The 18,398-nt window shown below is 43.2% G+C and overlaps 1 protein-coding gene across 5 annotated transcripts in view; it reads right to left on the reverse strand.

The window, feature by feature from the left end:
- Positions 1 to 4,072: 4,072 nt before the first annotated feature.
- The window catches only part of AJAP1 (adherens junctions associated protein 1), a 124,788-nt gene continuing 110,462 nt past the window's right edge, over positions 4,073 to 18,398 (reverse strand). For 2 of the 5 annotated variants that reach the window (XM_083752750.1, XM_083752751.1), the window contains exons 5-6: positions 8,201 to 8,311; positions 4,073 to 4,567 (exon numbers count right to left, since the gene is read on the reverse strand). In XM_083752750.1, the coding sequence (XP_083608876.1) occupies positions 4,546 to 4,567; positions 8,201 to 8,311 (133 nt within the window). In that variant the 3' untranslated portion in view covers positions 4,073 to 4,545. Of the gene's footprint in view, positions 4,568 to 8,200; positions 8,312 to 18,398 lie in introns of those variants that run through there. The other 3 variants (XR_014567430.1, XM_083752752.1, XR_014567431.1) reach the window with 2 other exon arrangements.

Below are 18,398 nucleotides of genomic sequence, written 5' to 3' on the forward strand. Positions count from 1 at the left end.
AATTTTTTGTTCCTTTCCCACACTTCCAGCAGTGGCCCTCTGAAAATGTGATTAGAAAAACCTTTATGAACCCTTCCTTTGTCTCGCCATAAATAGGCATGCCAACCGAATCTTAGATTAAACCCCTCTAGATCTAACAAATTTTTGGTTTTGATGACAATCCAGTCTTTTACCCAACAAAGACATGCAGCTTCATAATATAACCTCAAATTTGGAACCGCAAGACCACCCCTATCTCTTTGGTCTGTGAGCAATTTAAATCTAATTCTTGGTCTCTTTCCCTGCCAAATGAATTTAGAAAGTAATCTCTGCCATTCTTTGAATATTGAGGTTCCTCTAATTATCGGTATATTCTGGAATAGGAAAGAGCCCCCTTTGAAGGAGACCAGGGGTTCTGTTAAAAATCTCTTGGCTCACAAAAGCTCCCTTTTGAGACATAAGAGACACCCCTTCCTCTGCTCACAGAAGAGGCCCCTTTGCAGAGACACCTGGGTTCAGAGAAGATGAGAATGGCATTTGGGAATGTACTTCTGAAGAGTAAATTTATGGGAGTCTGGCTTTCCCAGCTTACCACAAGTACAACTCGCCCTTATGTAGGCTTGTTATCTATGTAAACATAAATCACAGACTACAATTCTACCTTTTAGTATGTAGGCTTGTATCTATGTAGACTAAGAAGTGAGGGGCCCTCAAAGGGATGCCATGTCAAGGTGCAAACTGGACAGAGAGTTGTATCCAATGAGTGTTTTGCCAACTACCCTCTGCAAATGTCTGGTGCTTTAGATTTTATATGAATCCTTTGTCTGTAAACCCTTTAAAAAGTTCCCTGTGGACAACACCTGGGGTTCAGTTTTTGCGGAGCAATCTCATTGAAACACTCTTACTGCAGTAAAGTACTCTTGGACTCTTCCTTCAACCCGACTCATGAGTAGTTAATGGTACTAGTGTGAATAGCAGGTTTTCTCCTGCTTCATAACCACAGCAGTGACCAGAGCAGGAGTGATTGCTGGGAGGAGCACAGAGAGAGGAATTGTCAAGGTGCACCAGTAGCAGCAAAACTGGATGCCTTCATCTGCCCCACCTGCAATAAAACATGACTCTCCCATATTGGTCTCTACAGCCACAACAGGCGCTGTAACTCTGCAACAGTTTGACTTTACCCCAGAAGGAGCATTCTTCTGTTGTCTCCTGAGACAGACGGTTGCCAACTACAACAGTGCTGTGTCTGGGCACCCCCAGCACCCCCTGCCTATGCCTTGATATGAAAGGGAAGGAAGCCATTTTACATTGTCAAATATGTAATGGCATGTATAGAGAAAGGCTCTTCTGGGTGTTTGCAAAAGACCAGAAGTCATGGAGGCCAACGAGGACCATTGTTTAGTGGCAATGTCCTCCAACCTTCACCAGCCTGTTACCTCCCCAATGTTTTGAACTACAGCTCCCATCAGCCCCAGGAAGGCAGGAGTACATGTTTTTCAGGTCTAATCCCAGGTCTAATCCCTGGTATTTCCTGTATTTTAGAGTACAGGAAAAACTTCCACCCAAGGCCCTGGAGATCCACTGACAATCAGAGGCAGTTTTAGGAAGGAAGGAAGGAAGGAAGGAAGGAAGGAAGGAAGGAAGGAAGGAAGGAAGGTGGGAAGAATGAACCTCATTGATTTCTGAACAACAAAAAATGAAAATTGTTCAATCATTTCATTTTTAGGTACCCACCCACTGTTCATTTTTATTGATACACAAATTGAAACAACCTGGAACAACCTGGACAGGTCACAGTGAGGTCACAGGGGATAAGAAAGACAGATATAAAATTAGGTCTACAAATCAAAGGCTCTTCTGGTTCATCCATCTGGCATTTGGCACATCTGATCCTTTGAAAGGGTAACAGAAGGCCTGGGAATTTTATGCCTTTTGGATGGTAAATGCCAATGCTGTAAACATCAGAAGTCTTAAAACAAACATAAATGGGAGTTGAATGAAATGAACGGAATTCAAAGAAATGAAAAACAAAATTAAGTTTAGGCAAAGGTATTGCTAGGTACTTAAAGGATTCAGGGCACTGGCTCTTTGGAACACAAATGCACAGAAAACTTGCATATGTTAATTTATATGTATAGATGCAAATGCAGGTGATAGATGGCTGAGTGCTTACGAGCACACTCTTTGCAACTCAGCATACCTCCTGTCAAAAACTACTCACATCCAAGTAATTTTTTAAAATAAAAGCAGCTTTTTAAAAGGGTCAGGATATCTGTGGCCCAGTGCAAAATGCTTGGGCCACTTCCTAATCATGTTCATAGTTTAAGAAGGAAAGTAGAGAACCTTAGCATTTTTCCTTGGCTTGCATGTACTGCTCTTAGTAGTAGTGTATGATTTGGTCAGACCAGTCTGTGTTCTGACACATAGCCATTCTTCCTCCAAGCATTTCTTGCTTTATGGTTGTGTAGACTTTTCATCGTAGTCTCATTCTGAAGATCGAGTGGTGCCCATGGAAATTCTCCCTCCTACATAATTCTTACAGGAGTCTTCTTCTTAATTTTGTATTTATTGTTTATTACTTATGGAAAAGTGGTTCCCACCTTTCTCCAAAGCTGCTCAAGGCAGCTTACAAAAATTAAAATCAACAATACAATCAATAATAAACTATCTTAGAAACATTTTTTAATAAAAAAAGAAAGAAACCCAGTAACAGCAGCCCAATAAAACAGTTTCAGCAGGAGTTTTTTTAAAAAAGGAGAAAAGAAATAACACAGTGTTAAAAACACAGGGGAGGACACAAGGTGGACCTTATCTGGTACCTAAGAGAGAGTGATGATGGCTCCAAGTGATAACTTTCCTAGGAAGGGTATTCCACAATCACAGAGCCACCACACAAGAAGACCCTCTCTCAGGTAAGTGAGCTACTTAACCTCTGTAGGACAAGGAGATCCTTATTTGATTATTTGAGCTGATAGGCAGGTTCAAGTGGAAGGAGAAGACCTTCACCTATCCCAGCCCACCAAAAACAACTAGAGGCTTTGGAAGTCAACACAAGGACTTTGAATTGTCCTCAGAAACAAAAACCAGCAAACTGGTGAGGTAAGCACCCATCATGTTCTGGTCCAGTTGATGTTCCCAAACACCTTTCAAAGCCCCCCCTCCCCCATACAACACATTGGCTTATTTTCCTTTGCTTTTGGTCACCTGGCATACACTAGCCTTTCTCCATGAAGTTCTGAATGTGCAGATAGTCATGTAGTTTTCAAGCATCTTTTCCCACACTGGCTCGTCTGCCATGGATCTCTTGTGTGTTGACAGAAGGTTCTGAAGCAAATGCAAAGATGACCACCAGAACTTCACACATCAGATCTATTGGCCATTGTCACTGCCTTGAGTGAACTTGAGGGGCTGTTTCTGAAACATGGCCCCCACGCTCTCCTGTAGATGTGCATTGCAGGGGAAGATTTCTGTCTTTCAAGAATGTGGCACCACCATTGCTGACCTTCTCATCAAGGGATCCTCAATAAGATTTAAAGGAACCCCAGGGAACACAGTCTGACAACCTTAACCATGTCTACTCAGAAGTACATCTCAGTAAAATCAATGTGACTTACTCCCTGTTAAAAAGTTTTAGCGTTGCATCCTGAAACCCATAGGCAAGGAGAAATGTCATAGCCTGAATTGGTTCCTTCTGCACACTGAAACTCTCTGTGTTCACACGGGATCCACTTTTGTTAAATTCTTTTGTTAAATTCTAAGAGCTGTAATCAACATGGATTATTCAGAGAACGCTCAGTTGCCTTTTCCCAACCCCGGGATTGTTGTTGTTGTTGTTAAATTAGTTCTCTTGTAGAAATGGGCTTTGAAATGCAGGTGTCAGCATGTATGTTTGTGAAAACTAAATTTCTGAAGTAGAAAACATCCATTTATTTAAGTTCATATATACTAAGCGTGTCAAACGGAATCATATTTATAACCCACAACACCCATTTCTTTGATGGTATTAATTTTTTTTTTTAGAAAAAAACAACAACCCAGAACATTTAAGATTTTTTTTCCAAAAATTTGCTACAGTACAAAAAGTGTTTGTGTTTATATATATATATATATATTATATGTATAGTAACCAGAAATACTGACTTTATTAGAAGAGATATTCCCCACCCTTGCTTTCACTATATATATTTTTTCTTTTTGACATGTATTCCGCTCTGCGTCACCTTCTGAAGACGTTTCCCCCAGGTGAATCATGGCACATTATGGTATTATTGGCACAGGTTCAAAAATAGAGTCACAGTCCACACATGTCCCAGACTGAAGCCATGGCTCTGTTTGGCTGGCTTCCATCTTCTTTCTTCCATCTTTGCTTGCAAGTTTATTCTCTCCCCACCCCAGATCCCACCCGCGACCATCTTCTCCCATGAAAAATAATGCACTCCTCGAAAATTCAATCACTCGTAGGGGCAAATCCCTTTTTTATTATATAAAAATATATTTGGCTGTTCTTTGAGTCTTCCATCAGTAAACACAAATGGTAGGTATAGGTAACCCATTCCTTTTTTTTTTTTACAGGTTCACCAATGGAATCCTGTTAAGGACAAAAAGAAAATATTAAAATTAGCAGCATCCCACAATAATCTACAGTTTTTTATTTTTATTTTATTTTTTAGTATTAGCCATGCATTAATTTTCAGTGGCTATCACCTTCCTTACAGCTCATTTTCGCCTTTAATTAAATTGACCAAATTTAGAGAAAATCAACAAAATCTCGAATAAAACAGTAGCCATGTGCATAAGGACCCTCCGCAGATCAAATATACAATCATCCAATGTAAAATGTAATTTTATTTCCTCTTTAAATAAAAACAGAACATGAGAGAGAGTCTAACCAAGACATGCTGAAATCAGATCCGTTGGAACCAAAGCTATATAAATTAATTGATTCCATGGGGTTTAAATCTGAGCATGACTTGACATTAGATCACACCCAATGAAAATAATATTTTTTCTAGCCTGCTTAAGGTAGGTAACAATATGTACAGAAGCTTGAAAAAATACTTTTCAAATTATGGTTGTGTTGGTTCTGTATCACCCCTTCCTGCCATAGGAGCCCAGGGAGACTCACAGCATGCAAAAAAAAAACAAAAAACCTATAGCAGCAGATGGAAATATTGAACTGTTTGGGACTCTTCACACAGATCTCGAAAGCCTGGACAAACAAACACATCTTTGACTGACGATGAAAAACTGTCACTGTGGGAGAGAGTTCCACAATTGGTGCACTGCCACCAAGAAGACCCCCATTTAAAACATAAGAACTTATTTAAAGTCCCTCATTGAAAACATGAGCGCCTCCTGGATCAGGCCACTATCCCATCTACTTCAGCTTCATGTTTTCACAGTGGCCAACAAGATGCCTCTTCTGGGAAACCCTCAGGTAAGAGCTGAGCACAAGAGCACTTCTCTCTCCCTTCCTGTGGCTCCCAGAAATGGGTACAGTGCTACCTCAGGTTACATACACTTCAGGTTACAGACGCTTCAGGTTACAGACTCTGCTAACCCAGAAATAGTACCTCGGGTTAAGAACTTTGCTTCAGGATGTGAACAGAAATGTGCTCTGGTGGTGCGGCGGCAGCAGGAGGCCCCATTAGCTAAAGTGGTGCTTCAGGTTAAGAACAGTTTCAGGTTAAGAACAGACCTCCAGAACAAATTAAGTTCTTAACCCGAGGTACCACTGTACCTGAATATTTCCCACATCTAATGTAGCCATTCAAGAGGCAAGTGGTGTAAGGCAATGATCTATTAGGGCAGAAATAATAAATATAGGTCTCTATGATCACATACTGGACAGAAGCATATGATTTAACTTTTGAGTTATCCTATCTGTTACTTTGTCTCATGTGGCTAATAAAAATGCAGACCCAATTCTATTGAAAACAACCCTGTTGCCATCCAAACTCTCTCTCCATCTCCAGCTCTATCTCCCACTCCACCTACCACTCACTCCCAAACTCAACTGACTCCCTGAACTGTCTCCCACCAGCATTCAAACTCCCTTTCAAACTCTCATTCAATCACCATTCACTTCCAATATTCCATGCATGCTCTTTCTCCCCCTTGCAACCTAACACATACTTTAAATCACATATTATACCATACTTGCCCAAACATCTGCTTTAATTGCACTAGGCGCTGTTCTTCAACTCGCTATGTTCACCAACTTCCCCCCACATTTCTCCTACTTTAACGCATAGAGCATCCACTTGCCACCCCAGGCAACTACTAAGCTTCCTTTTCACCTTCCTAACCCCATTTTCACATGCAAATCTAGGACCGTGATGTGGCACTACTAATCCTCCAGTGGGGGCTGTGTGATGACAGCCTTGCATTTTTATGTATATAGGAAGATATACACACACAATATTGTTTACATAAACACCAGAACATCACAGTGATACCCATCAGTGGAACTCCAAGCAGGGTCACCCCAGCAGATCTCAGGGCACAGCTTGGCATAATAATAATATTATAATAATTTATTATTTATACCCCGCCCATCTTCCTGGGTTTCCTCAGCCACTCTGGGTAGCTTCCAACAAAAGATTAAAAATACATTGAAACATCAGTCATTAAAAACTTCCCTAAACAGGGCTGCCTTCAGATGTCTTCTAAACGTCAGATAGTTGTTGTCCTCTTTGACATCTGATGGGAGGGCGTTCCACAGGGTGGGGCACCACTACTGAGAAGGCCCTCTGCCTGGTTCCCTGTAACTTCGCTTCTCACAGTGAGGGAACCACCAGAAGGCCCTCGGTGCTGGACCTCAGTGTCCAGGTTGAATGATGGGGGTGGAGACACTCTTGGAAGGTATTGGGGAGCAATGTCACCAGCCCACACTCACTTAAGTTAACCAGTTATGGCCTATCAAAAAACAAAAACTGAATAACAACTACATACAAAGACAATCCCAAAACCAATTCTCTTCCAGCACACAAAAGAGCTTCCCTAGACCAGATGAGACTACATGTTCCTCAATCGCTCTCCTACAAGCCGTGGGATGTGAGACCACACTTTCCCTCCCCACCAACCCTGTGCTAGTACCCCACCTCCAACACAGCTAGACATCCAAGTGTTCATGAGGAATAATGTTCAATTGGGGCATGCATGCATTCAACCCTACAGACTTACAAGCCAGCTTGCCTAGTCAATTTCCTAGACAAAATCAAGAAACCAACATTGTGATTAGAACCTCCACCCACTGGATTTTATGCCCTAATATCTAGTTCAGACTTTATTGGCTTGTGTGGATATCTGATGGTATCAGAGGCAAGGTGAGGGGGCTGGGCTGGCTGATGTTGGGGTTAGGCAATCAAGGAATATATCATTTCTTGTTATCTGGTCACCTGGGAAAGTTCCTTTTCATCTCAGGCTACCAACAAGTGATACTATACAAGCTATCTAATTTTAGTGCCGCATTGAATCATCTCCTGCATTTTTGACTATTGGTCATCAATTAATGAGAAAAGAACTTTTTTAAAAAAATACAGTGGTGCCCCGCAAGACGAACGCCTCGCAAGACGAAAAACCCGCTAGACGAAAGGGTTTTTCTGTTTTGGAGGCGCTTCGCAAAACGAATTTCCCTATGGGGTTGCTTCACAAGACGAAAAAATCTTGCGTCCCCCAGCGGTTTTTTTTTTGTTTTTTTGCCCTTTTCCTAAGCCGCTAAGCCGCTTATCAGCTGTTCCGCTGATAAGCCGCTTAACAGCTGATCGCTGGAAGCCGCTTGACAGCTCTAGCACTAATCCGCTAAGCTGTCAATGGGCTTGCTTCGCAAGACGAAAAAACCGCTAGACGAAGAGAATCGCGGAACGGATTAATTTCGCCTAGCGAGGCACCACTGTACAGCACTTGATTGCAATGAAAAACAAAACCTCAAAGCTGTTTGCAAACAGAATAAAGCAATGAAATTATCAATAAAAACTGTCAAATTTAAAACATTCCAAAATACTAATTAAAATTAACTAAAATAGATTGAAAGAACATGTCAACATTCTACGTATCTGGGTGGGCTTGCCTAAAAAATGTTTTGAGTAGGTGCTGAAAAAAGTACGCTGAAGGTTCCTGCCTAATTTTAATGAATAGAATTGCATTCTATAATTATCAAAGCAGGTGGAAGATTTCAATGACATTCTCATGAATGAGGTCTGGGTTTTTTGTTACTTACCTTATTTTTGAGGTGGTCGAGGGGTGTTTTGTGAAGGTCCTTCCATTTGTTCCACAAACCATCTCATCAGCGCTCTGCAATTTGCACCCTCCCTGGTTTCCCATGCTCAGCCTAGGGGAAGACATCATGAGGTCATTCCTCCGGCTGGGCTATTTATTTATTTTTTCAGATCAGGAAGTGTGGGCAGTCGGGGAAGCTGCAGAGTGCTGGAGAAATGGTGACTGCGGGATGGAGGGTAACCCCCACATACCACCTTCAGCCACCTTGGAAAGCTAAGGTAAGCTCCAAACCCCATACCCTGGTAAATTCTTCAAACAGATCTAGAGCACCCCAAGAACAAGATGGGGTCTAGCAACATATTGGAAGACAGATTCCCAAACAGATCATAGAATCATCGAATTGTAGGATTGGGAGGGACCTCAAAGGGTCATCTAGCCCAACGCCCTGCAATGCAGGAATCCTTGGCAGGTGGCCAACAATCCTCTGTTCATAAACCTCCAATGAAGGAGAGTCCATCACCATCCAAGGCAGTCTATTCTACTGTCAAACTGCTCTTACCATCAAAAAGTTCTTTCTAATCTCTTTTCTGGAATCTCTTTTCTTGCAATTTGAATCCATTGGTTCGGGACCTACCCTCAGCAGCAGCAGAAAGCAAACTTGTTCCATCTTCCAGATATTTGGAGATGGTCATCACCTCACCTCTCAGTCTTCTCTTCCCCAGCCTAAACATACTCAACTCCCTCAACCATTCCCCAAAAGGCTTCATTTCCACAGCTCTTTAACATCTTGGTGCCTCTGGTTTAATGATTGCTTTGGTTAGAGTTGAGGTGTCAGCCTGGAAAATACTTGTGGATCCCTTCCAAATATGTGATCCTGCATATGTGAAGCTTAGTATCTGGTATGAGAAACCTGCTGAACCAACTCAACCAGTACCTTTGTTGTGGTAATAAGATGGCCGGCTAGTTAAGTCCTGCCACGTACATGTCCAAAGTGGTTGCTATAGAGACACATGAGTGAGCCTTTTCCTATCTCACCTGGCTGGACGCCACAGTTGTATGCATGAGTAAGTAAAACCATATATATATAGATAGATAGATAGATAGATATAGATATAGATATATTTATATTTATATAAAATAAAGTAAAACCATATATATATATATATATATATATATATATATATATATATAGTAAGTAAATAAATATATATGGTAAGTAAAACCATATATATATATATATATATATATATATGCAGGTTTTGGTGTCCTCGGGTGTCTTCCCGTGTAAAAGTTGGGGTGTCTAGGCGACGTTTCGACGAGGTCTCACTCGTCATCTTCAGGCTGGTGCTTTCGGCTTCTTGTTACTGGAACAGAGCGGGATCTCAATGTTTGAGTTCCTATAAATACTGTAGAGGGGGTGTGGTGTCTAGCCTCCAATGTTCTGGGCAGAGAGGAAGTTCCCAGGCTAGTGTGCCTTTTCTTCTTTTGTTCCTTAATTACTTGAGAGATACCTTGAGTGATTTCTTGAGTGATATCCTGAGTACCACTTAGGTGGGTCATTAGGTGTGGATTAGTTGCTAAAGTCTTTGTGTCTTGACCTCTTGAACTTTGTGAAGAGTTTTCCTGAGAAGATGGCTGTATTGCACTTAGTTGTGCTTTGGCTTGGCTTCGTGTATAGGGGCGAGCTGTGGTTTTGTGGCTTGTGTCAGCCAGATCTGTGTAGGGATTGCAGGGGGGTGCAGCATCCGGAGGTGCCACCATGGATTGGCTACTGGATGGTGTCAGTAATTCATCTGTGGAGAGGGTCTGGGTTTGGGTCTGGTGTGGTTGATTGGTGTTGGCGTTCTGTGTGCCTCTGGATCTGGTGTCAGTTTTTGTGGGGAGGGCTAATTTCCAGATGTCTGGCAAGCGGGATGTGTCGTCACGCTTGTTCATGTTGTGAGGGTGTTTCTCTATCTCGATGGCTTCCATGATTATTCTCTTGTGGTGATGTTCCGTGTTAAAGAGCAATTTGGAATCTGCAAAATTAATTTCGTGTCCTGTTTCTTTCATGTGTTGGAAAAGAGAGGAAGTTTTTTCTTCTTTTTTGACGGCATTCTTGTGTTCTGCGATACGTGCATTTATTCGTCTGTTTGTTTGTCCAATGTACGTGGCTGGGCAGACTTTGCAGGGTATTTCATAGATCCCTTGGTTTTCCAACTGGATTTTATCCTTGGGGTTTCTGAGGATATTGGCTATTTTTTGGTTGGTGCAAAAGGCTGTTTTGATATTGTGTTTATGGAGGATTTTGCTAATTTTATCTGTAGTGCCCTTGATATAAGGAAGGAGGGCCATGCCATTGTTTTCTTCTGTGTCTTGGTTTTTGGGGGGTGTTTCCTTTTGGATTAGCTTCGTAATCCTGTTTTGCTGGTATCCATTGGCAATTAACACAAGTAATTAAGGAACAAAAGAAGAAAAGGCACACTAGCCTGGGAACTTCCTCTCTGCCCAGAACATTGGAGGCTAGACACCACACCCCCTCTACAGTATTTATAGGAACTCAAACATTGAGATCCCGCTCTGTTCCAGTAACAAGAAGCCGAAAGCACCAGCCTGAAGATGACGAGTGAGACCTCGTCGAAACGTCGCCTAGACACCCCAACTTTTACACGGGAAGACACCCGAGGACACCAAAACCTGCATTCCTGTACCCGTGAAAATCTACGAAAGCAAATATATATATATATATATATATATAATAATCACAGCCTCCTCTGACTTTCATTCCAAGGGAACCAAACCCTGGGGAAAGGGCAGGCATTTCTGGAATCTCTTTCCACTTGGGGATTGGAATGTGTGCAGCATTATGATGGATAGGAAACACAGAAGATATAACAAAAAAAAGTCCTTCCAGTAGCACCTTAAAGACCAACTAAGTTAGTTCTTGGTATGAGCTTTCGTGTGCATGCACACTTCTTCAGATACCTGGAAGGAATTTTTTTTGTTTTGACTATGGCAGACCAACACGGCTACCTATCTGTAACAGAAGATATACTCACTGAAGGGGTTGAGGCATAAAATGCATCTTGGTGGTTCTAGGGGTTCAAAGAAGGAAGGAGGGCAACATTTAAAATATGACATCCCTGCTCATTTGCACTGTGGGTTTGGTGGGGAAAGGAGAGAGAGAAGGGGAAGCAATGTGAACATTTTATAAATAGGGAAGCGGGGGCAGGGGGGGATAACAAATGCTGCCACCTTGCAGTGATGCAGAATTAAGAAAGACAGGGGATTTTCCATTTGAGGCATCAGGTCCGTTGCTGTGAGAACAGGAGGCTGAACTAGATAATAAAGTAAGAAGAGCCTGCTGGATCAGGCTAATGGCCATCTAGTCCAGCATCCTGTTCTCACAGTGGCCAGTCAGATGCACCAATGAGAAGCCTGAAAACAGGATCTGAGAATTATTATTATTATTATTATTATTATTATTATTATTATTATTATTACCCTGCCCATCCAGCTGGGTTTCACCAGCCACCTGGGGTGGCACCCAACAGATTAAAAACAAAACATCAAATATTAAAACCTTCCCTAAACAGGACTGCCTTCAGATGTCTTTTAAAAGTCAGATAGTTGTTTATTTCCTTGACATCTGATGGGAGGGCGTTCCACAGGGCAGGCGCCACCACCGAGAAGGCCCTCTGCCTGGTTCCCTGTAACCTCACTTCCCACAGTGAGGGAACCACCAGAAGGCCCTCGGCTCTGGACCTCAGTGAACGATAGGAGCGAAGATGCTCCTTCAGGTATTCTGGGCCAAGGCCGTTTAGGGCTTTAAAGGTCAGCACCAAGACTTTGAATTGTAGCCTTCTCCTCTACAATGGTTTCCTGCAACTCACATTCAGATGCATGACTTCCTCTGAACATGGAAAAAAAGCATAGGCATCTTTGCTAGTAGCCACCAATAGCTTTACCCTTTTAAAGCCATCACTGCCTCCCGTGAGAGCAAGTGCCATGGTTTAACTACGTGCTGCATGAAGAATCATAGAACCATAGGTTTGCAGAATCGTAAGGGGTCTCAAGGAACTAGTCCAACCCTCTGCAATACAGGAACCACTGCTAAAAAATCCCTGACACATGGCCATCCAACCTCTGCTTAAAAACCTCCAGTGAAGGAGATCCCACCATCTTTCAAGGTCATCCATTCCACCATTACTCTGTTATCACCAGCCTGGGCCCTGTTTTCCTTTGAGGACTTTATTTGATGTGTCCTGAATCTTCTAACAGATGGGCCTTTGGCCTGATCCAACAAGGCTAACTGCTTATGTTCTTATTGATGCAACTTATTGACATTATGTTATGATTTGACTCAGCTGGAAACTACAATGATGGAGCTGCTCTGAAAGCTCAGTTTGTAGTGCTGTATTTGCAGTCAGGGCTGGCCCACCCATGAGGCAAGTTGAGGCAGTGGCCCCAGGGCAATCAGCTGGGAGGCACAGAAGATCCAGCCTCCAAGGAGAGCACCACTCACTGCCTCCTGTGCTTGACAGCCACTGCCACTTCCTCCACTGAACATCCATGCAGCACCAGGTGGCAGGGGATGCATGGCAGCAGAGGGCACATAGTGGTGGTTGCAGAAACAAGGGCAGTGTTTTCTCTTTTGCTTCCAGCAGCAAAATGTCCTGGGCATCCTTGTCTGCAGTGTCCTCTTGTAATGCGCCAGTAAGCATCCTTTGATTCAAAATGTCCAAAGCATCAACCAGCCCTCATTAATGCGACCTCCTCGCCAGAGAAAGGGAAGCAGAAGCACATGGCCCCGATCCTGTTCTGAGGGATTCATCTCTCCTCCTCCCGACCACTTAGCCCACAAGTGTGCAATCTGGGTGCGGGTGAGAGAGAGGAGAGGTCTTTAGTATCACTACACATTTAATTTAGATTAAGGGACGCGTTAGCAAAACCGTAAATCATCATTAGAGTTACATCTATTGAGGATTAGCCGACATGCAGGAGATAAGTACCATGTATTGCAGCTAAACTTTAATTACATTTAAAGTTAATTGCTGTTTGTGCAATGGCTAGCAGGCTAGACTCAAAAGGGGCACACCCCTCTCTCAACACTGCCATTCATATCTCTTTTTTGAGGGGGAGGTTTAGAAAGAGCTCTGTTTATGGTTCGGCTGGAGGTCCTTTTCTCACAACCTGCTTCGTGGCCTTTATTGAGAGCCAATGGAATGTAGTGGTTAAGGTGTTGGACCCAGGAGATCAAGGTCCAAAACCTCTCATCCTAACCTACCTCATAGGGTTGTTGTGGGAAATGAATGAGGAGGGGGAGGACCATGTATCCATCACGTTGAGCTCCTTGGGGAGGGGGGAGGGATAGAAATGCAACAATTAAATAAATAAACCAGGGAGAGATGACCTTGCCAGGTTACCAACCATAAAGCAAACATACAGCAGGAAGCCAAACCTTGGAGCTAAAATGATTCAGAGAGAAGTGGATGAAGCAAAATTGTGCATTTCTCCATCTCAGCCTCCAGATCTTCTGTACTACAACCCCTTGGTTGACAGGAGTTGTAGTCTGGAGCCTTGTGGGGGGTGGGGAAGCAAAGGCTAGCCGATTGAAGCATATTTCATTTATGACCAAAAAAGGCAGTATAGTAGACTTGTAGCTTGAAATCATGGAGAAGGGTTGGATGGGTGAAAGATCCCACATATTGTCTCCAGGCTCACCTCTTATTCCCACCTCCATGCCAGTTCATCTCTCAGGATCTGATGGGTTCCATCCTATCCCCATCCCCTTTAGAATAAAGCTACATCATCAAGATGAAAATTCTAAGTACAAATGGGAACCACAAACCACTGGGATAGACACTGCTACCAGCAAGTTGAGGGGAAAAATGCTGCCCAAGATTGAAAACAACTGAAAAGCTCCAAGTTGGGGGGGGGGTGTCTGAAGGAATTATAGAACCATATAATTGTAGCGTTGGAAGGGATCCGAAGGATCCTCCAGCCCAACCCCCTGAAACGCTGGAATCACAACTAAAGAATTTGTGACTGGTGGCCATCCATACTCTGTTGAAAAGCCTCCAATGAAGGAGAGTCAATCAACTTCTGAGGGAATCTGTTCCACTGTCAAATAGCTTTTACCTCAAAAGTTCTTCCTAATGTTTAATGCTGGAGGAGACTCTTGAGAGTCCCATGGACTGCAAGAAGATCAAACCTATCAGGAAATCGGCCCTGAGTGCTCACTGGAAGGACAGATCCTGAAGCTGAGGCTCCAATATTTTGGCCACCTCATTAGAAGAGAAGACTCCCTGGAAAAGACCCTGATGCCGGGAAAGATTGAGGGCACAAGGAGAAGGGGACAAGAGAGGATGAGATGGTTGGACAGTGTTCTCGAAGCTCCCAACATGAGTTTGACCAAACTGTGGGAGGAAGACAGGAGTGTCTGGCGTGCTCTGGTCCATGGGATCATGAAGAGTCGGACCCAACTAAACAACTAAACAACAACAACAACAAATGTTTATCTGCAATCTCCTTTCTTATCATTTGAATCCATTGGTTCAGGTCCCATCCTTTGGGACAGTGGAAAACAAGAGACCCCTGCTCCAATATGGAGTCCTCTCCTACCTTACGTTGAGTTTCCAGTTCCCCAAATCATGCGGTGATCTGAAATCTTAATTAACAGCCTTCTTCCTGATACTTAATCTCCAGCCCCACCTCCAGCGCAACACAGTTCTCTGACTGCCCCCCAAGACGAAATGAGCTACTTTACGTGGACTTCTTAGCGCGTAACACTAATACTAAAAAAAGCTTTTGTTGGCATCAGGCAGAATCAGGCCAGGATACCAGGTACCTCCAGCTTGCACAATAACAGTAGCTCAGCCTGGTGCTGCAGCTTATATCACTGTGCAATGCCAAATCGGAACCCCCTTGGAGCATCCCCTATACCACATGCTGTACTGCACACACACACACACACACACACACACACGTAACAATTTGATCTTAGCAGAACCACCAGATCTGGTTTCTCAGCACTGTGCAGACACTAATAAGCGCTGCAGAGTGAAGCTACAGAGACAGAGACGTGTCAGTAGCAACCTGTATATTTATTACGCTCTTAACAGCTTTTCTCCATGGCCTCAATTTGCAAACTAGGTCACTCCTTGATGTGGAATCTTCTGTGACCTCAATTTGGTGCCTTCTTAGTCAAAGGAAGAGGAGCAAGAGTCCCTGGGATAGCAGCCAAGCAGATATTCACAACTGGAGGCCCAAAGGACTTATGTGGGCTCTTTTATGCTTCTTGAGGATTTTTTTTTATCAACTCTTCTCATCCAAATTACGGTTCTCAGGGAACACCTCCTCCCATAAGCATCTCTCTCTGTTTCCTTAGAAAGTGAAATGAGGTCTTGTTGCACGCTTCTTTGCCTGTCTCTTATTTCTTGGGGGCACTTACAGCCCATCTTTCTGGTTGAAAATTAAAACACCCAAGGCAGAGAAAACGGGTGGTAAAGTGGGGGAGGAGAGTTGCTCTGGGACTTATTTCAGCAGGAATAGTGTTGTCATCAGCTGGGGAAAGAGAATTGGGAGGGGGGAATCAAAGGCTGGGAACATCTTTCCTTTCCTTTGATGTGCTTCCTGCTTCATGCTGATAGTTCAAATGGTTGCATTTTTTTGGCAGGGTTGTTAGCATTTCTAATGAAAAGCTAATGGTTGCCTTTCAGCTCTCACTGAAACCTCAATAGGTTTGCTTGGAATTATGCTTGGTCTGGTGCATTGGTAAAAATGCAAAATGTCAGCCAAAGAAGAAGAAGAAGAAGAAGGAGAAGGAGAAGGAGAAGGAGAAGGAGAAGGAGAAGGAGAAGGAGAAGGAGAAGGAGAAGGAGAAGAAACTTATGCAAAATGAAATAGGTAAAGCAACTATTATTTCTACTGGTGAGCTCCACCCAGAGAACCTGAATAAATTTAAGGAGTCTTTCCAATTTCTCCAGAGAATTCCAAGAGGCCTTTTCTACATGGCTTTAATTCAGGGTTCAGGCATAAAGTTTTAATAAGAATAGAGTTAGTGCTTAGTTGAACTGACTGTTTAGAGGAGGGATTTTTGGTGGTATTGAAAAGCGACCACTTCCCCATTTTATCATTTCTTGGCAATTTTGCAAAACACTGCCCTCACTTGCCATTTACACTACCTTCACTTGCAATCTCACCCACTCTGTCCCAGGGGCTGGAATAATACACACTTCCATATCAATATATTATAAATATTATTAAAGAGCTAATTTCCCTTGTATAGAAATGTTGCAGACTTCACAGAGCATGTCCATTGACTTTTGAAGGATGTAAGCAATTCTCTGGGGTTCTTTTCTTTTCTTGTTTTCCCGTGTTTTCAACTACACAGAATAAGATTTTACAGGTCCAGAACTGTATTTGGTTTTTTTGCTGTAAGATCTTGCCGATTTAACCAGGGGTTTCTTCTCAGGAAGGATATTGGAGAGAATGTTAATAATTAACAACAGATGGACTACAGGGTTCCCACAGGGTCCAAAGTTCCAGGAGGATTTGATTGGCTGAATTGTTCTTCAAGATGCAGTGTTGATGGGCTGGTTATAATAATCTATAATAATTTACAGAATTTGTGGAGGTGGTTCTCAGGGTACAGAAGGGACTTCTGAACCAGATGCCTGCTACACACCTGTTTGTTTGTTTTTAATGCCACGTAAAAAGCAGAACAATGTTCAGTTATTTAACGGTTTTTAGTACAAGGAACGGGGCCTTTGGGATTTCTGCACCTTCCTGTTCATGTGGGACAACATTTGCTGTTCCAGCTCAGCAATGAAACATAGGTGAATGGCAGCTAGTTCAGCAAAAGTAAGGTCTCTCCCCCCCCCCTCTTCCCCTGCTCTGTCTTGGAGCCTTACAGCAAGCCAGCTCATTGGTCCATCTTCACGTGTTCCCAACCTGGAGTACCTGACAGGCACCATGATGCCTTCAAAGGCCTTCCTTGATGCCCCCAGGTTGAACCATACTCTGCAGATTCCCAGCTTTCATTCTTTTCTTTTCTTAAAAACAAAGAGATTTCTAGCATTTTTAGAACCAGCGATATGAGCCCAAATGTACAGACAGCGTTTTGTGTGAGACATTGGCCTGCTCAACCATTTCAATGTTTTACTTTGGCCCTCCACCCAAAAATATTGCCTCCCACTGGGGGGGGGGGGGAGAAAATCTCTGGAAAAGATTTCTGCAGACACCGTAGCTGAAGATGCCTTCAGCATGCCAAACATGACCCTCCTCCTAACAGGTGTACTGAGATAGATGTATTGATGGTCAGACTGGGTACAAGGTAGCTTTCTAGGCCCCATCATCCTGAGCCTCTGACAATCTCATATTTCATCTCAGCAGCCCCCGAAATAGCTGTGTGGAGCAGCTTCAGCGGAGGCCGTTAACTTTTTATTCTCTTTTCTGTTCTAATCTAATTACCTTTTTGTAATGCTCAGTGGCTGGGCATGATGTTAAACGGGCAATTCCGAGCAAGTCACAGTTAGCGAAGGCTGGAAAATTTCATTTAGGGGAGATCCGTGATTCATTATGATTGTACGGGGAGGGGGCAGATTCGAGACTGACCAATTAATTTGCTCGACTGCTTGGCTCAAAACTGGCCTGGCTACCCTACAGTGAAATGGCGGGTTATGTCTAATAGCTTTCCCCCTCCTGCTGCAGTCTACAAGGCCACCTTCAAAGGAACAACATGAAAGACACCGCAGATACTAAAGGAGAGGGAGGGAGGGAATGGCTGTAACATTTCTAGTATCATCAGAACTCAGTGAGAATTCGGAATCATAAGAACAAAGAAAAAAACAAGAACACAAGAAAAGCCCTGCTGGATCAGGCCAATGGTCAATCTAGTTCCAGCATCTTGTTCTCACAATGGCCCACCAGATGCCCAAATAAGAAACCTGAAAGCAGGACCTGAGCACAAGAGCCCTCTCTCCTCCTGTGATTTCCAACTGGTACAATGGTACCTTGGTTTACAAACTTAATCAGTTCCAGAAGTCCATTCTTAAACCAAAGCGTTCTTAAGCCAAGGCGTGCTTTCCCACAGCAGTGGGGGACTCGTTTTACAAATGGAATACACTCAACAGGAAGCGGAACACGTTCTGCTCCCAAGGCAAAGTTCACAAACCAAAACACCTACTTCCGGGTTTGCAGCATTCTTAATCCAAGTT

This window comes from Podarcis gaigeae (genome assembly GCF_964106915.1).
Source record: "Podarcis gaigeae genome assembly, chromosome: 8".
Classification (NCBI taxonomy): domain Eukaryota; kingdom Metazoa; phylum Chordata; class Lepidosauria; order Squamata; family Lacertidae; genus Podarcis; species Podarcis gaigeae.